The 1,058-nt window shown below is 38.8% G+C and overlaps 1 protein-coding gene across 1 annotated transcript; it reads left to right on the top strand.

Moving 5' to 3' along the window:
• Nucleotides 1–6: 6 nt before the first annotated feature.
• Nucleotides 7–1,047, top strand: LOC110440776 (sacsin-like; the record flags this gene model as incomplete). The annotated part of the gene is made up of 1 exon (XM_021483915.1): nucleotides 7–1,047. A coding segment is annotated over exon 1 (952 nt), but the record flags the coding sequence as incomplete, so codon positions are not given.
• Between the last annotated feature and the right edge of the window lie 11 nt (nucleotides 1,048–1,058).

Genomic DNA, 1,058 nt, shown 5'->3' with positions numbered 1-1,058 from the left:
CGGAGGACACCAAACAGCTGCTCAAGACGATTTGCAATGAAGTTTACTCTTTCTTAAGTAAAAGAATATCCAACGAAACTATTTCTGAAACGGAAATGAGCTACATTACTGATTTAAAAGAGCACCCTGTTGTTTTCTGCCAAAATGTTTTTGTGAAACCAAAACAAACGGCACTCAGCATTTTAACTGATTGCGAACCTCATCTATTTGGATTGCGGACCCATCATCTTGGATTAAAATGCGAGCATCTGTTGTGTGTTCTTGATATCAAAAGCAAATTTACCACAGATGATATTTTAAATGTCATGTTGGAAAAGCAAACTTGTAAAGAAGAAGTGCAGCTGACAGAAGATGAATTGGAGCTATACACCAAACTCATCAAAGTCCTAGTTAAGTGTATGGAACGTGAAGAAATTGATTATCGTGGATTATGTACAAGCACAGATAATGCGGGTGTTTCAACACAATTGTGTATTCCAGATGAGAAAGGTATCCTGACACCAATGAATAAGTTGTGCTTGAATGACAATGAGAAAATTAAAACAACTGGGACAATGAAATTTGTAAACGGAAAAATTGGTCCAGATTTCGCCCGCAAACTTGGTGTAAAGGCCAAGATAAAACAACACTTCTCGGACAATACTAAAAAATTACCTTTCGGACAAAATGAAAAATTGACTACAAGAATAAAAGAAATTTTAAGAGGCTACCCATGTGATGAAGGAATCATGAAGGAACTTCTGCAGAATGCTGATGACGCACAAGCAACAGAGCTTCAATTCATCATAGATGATAACACCTACTCTACGGAAAGAGTATTTGATGATGAATGGAAAGCATTACAAGGCCCTGCTCTTCTTGTTTATAATGATAGCATGTTTAGTGCCAAGGATATTCAAGGAATCCAGGACCTGGGTATAGGCAGCAAAGCGGACGACCCAACAAAAACTGGCCAGTACGGTGTAGGGTTCAATGCCGTGTACCATCTAACGGATACACCCTCATTTCTCACAAAGGGCCCCAATGTTGAAGGAAGGGAAACAATGTGTATCATGGAC

This window comes from Mizuhopecten yessoensis, unplaced genomic scaffold (assembly GCF_002113885.1).
Source record: "Mizuhopecten yessoensis strain PY_sf001 unplaced genomic scaffold, ASM211388v2 scaffold708103, whole genome shotgun sequence".
Taxonomy (NCBI): Eukaryota; Metazoa; Mollusca; class Bivalvia; order Pectinida; family Pectinidae; genus Mizuhopecten; species Mizuhopecten yessoensis.
The sequence above is the reverse complement of the archived record's forward strand: the minus strand, read 5'-3'. Positions and strand labels throughout refer to the sequence as shown.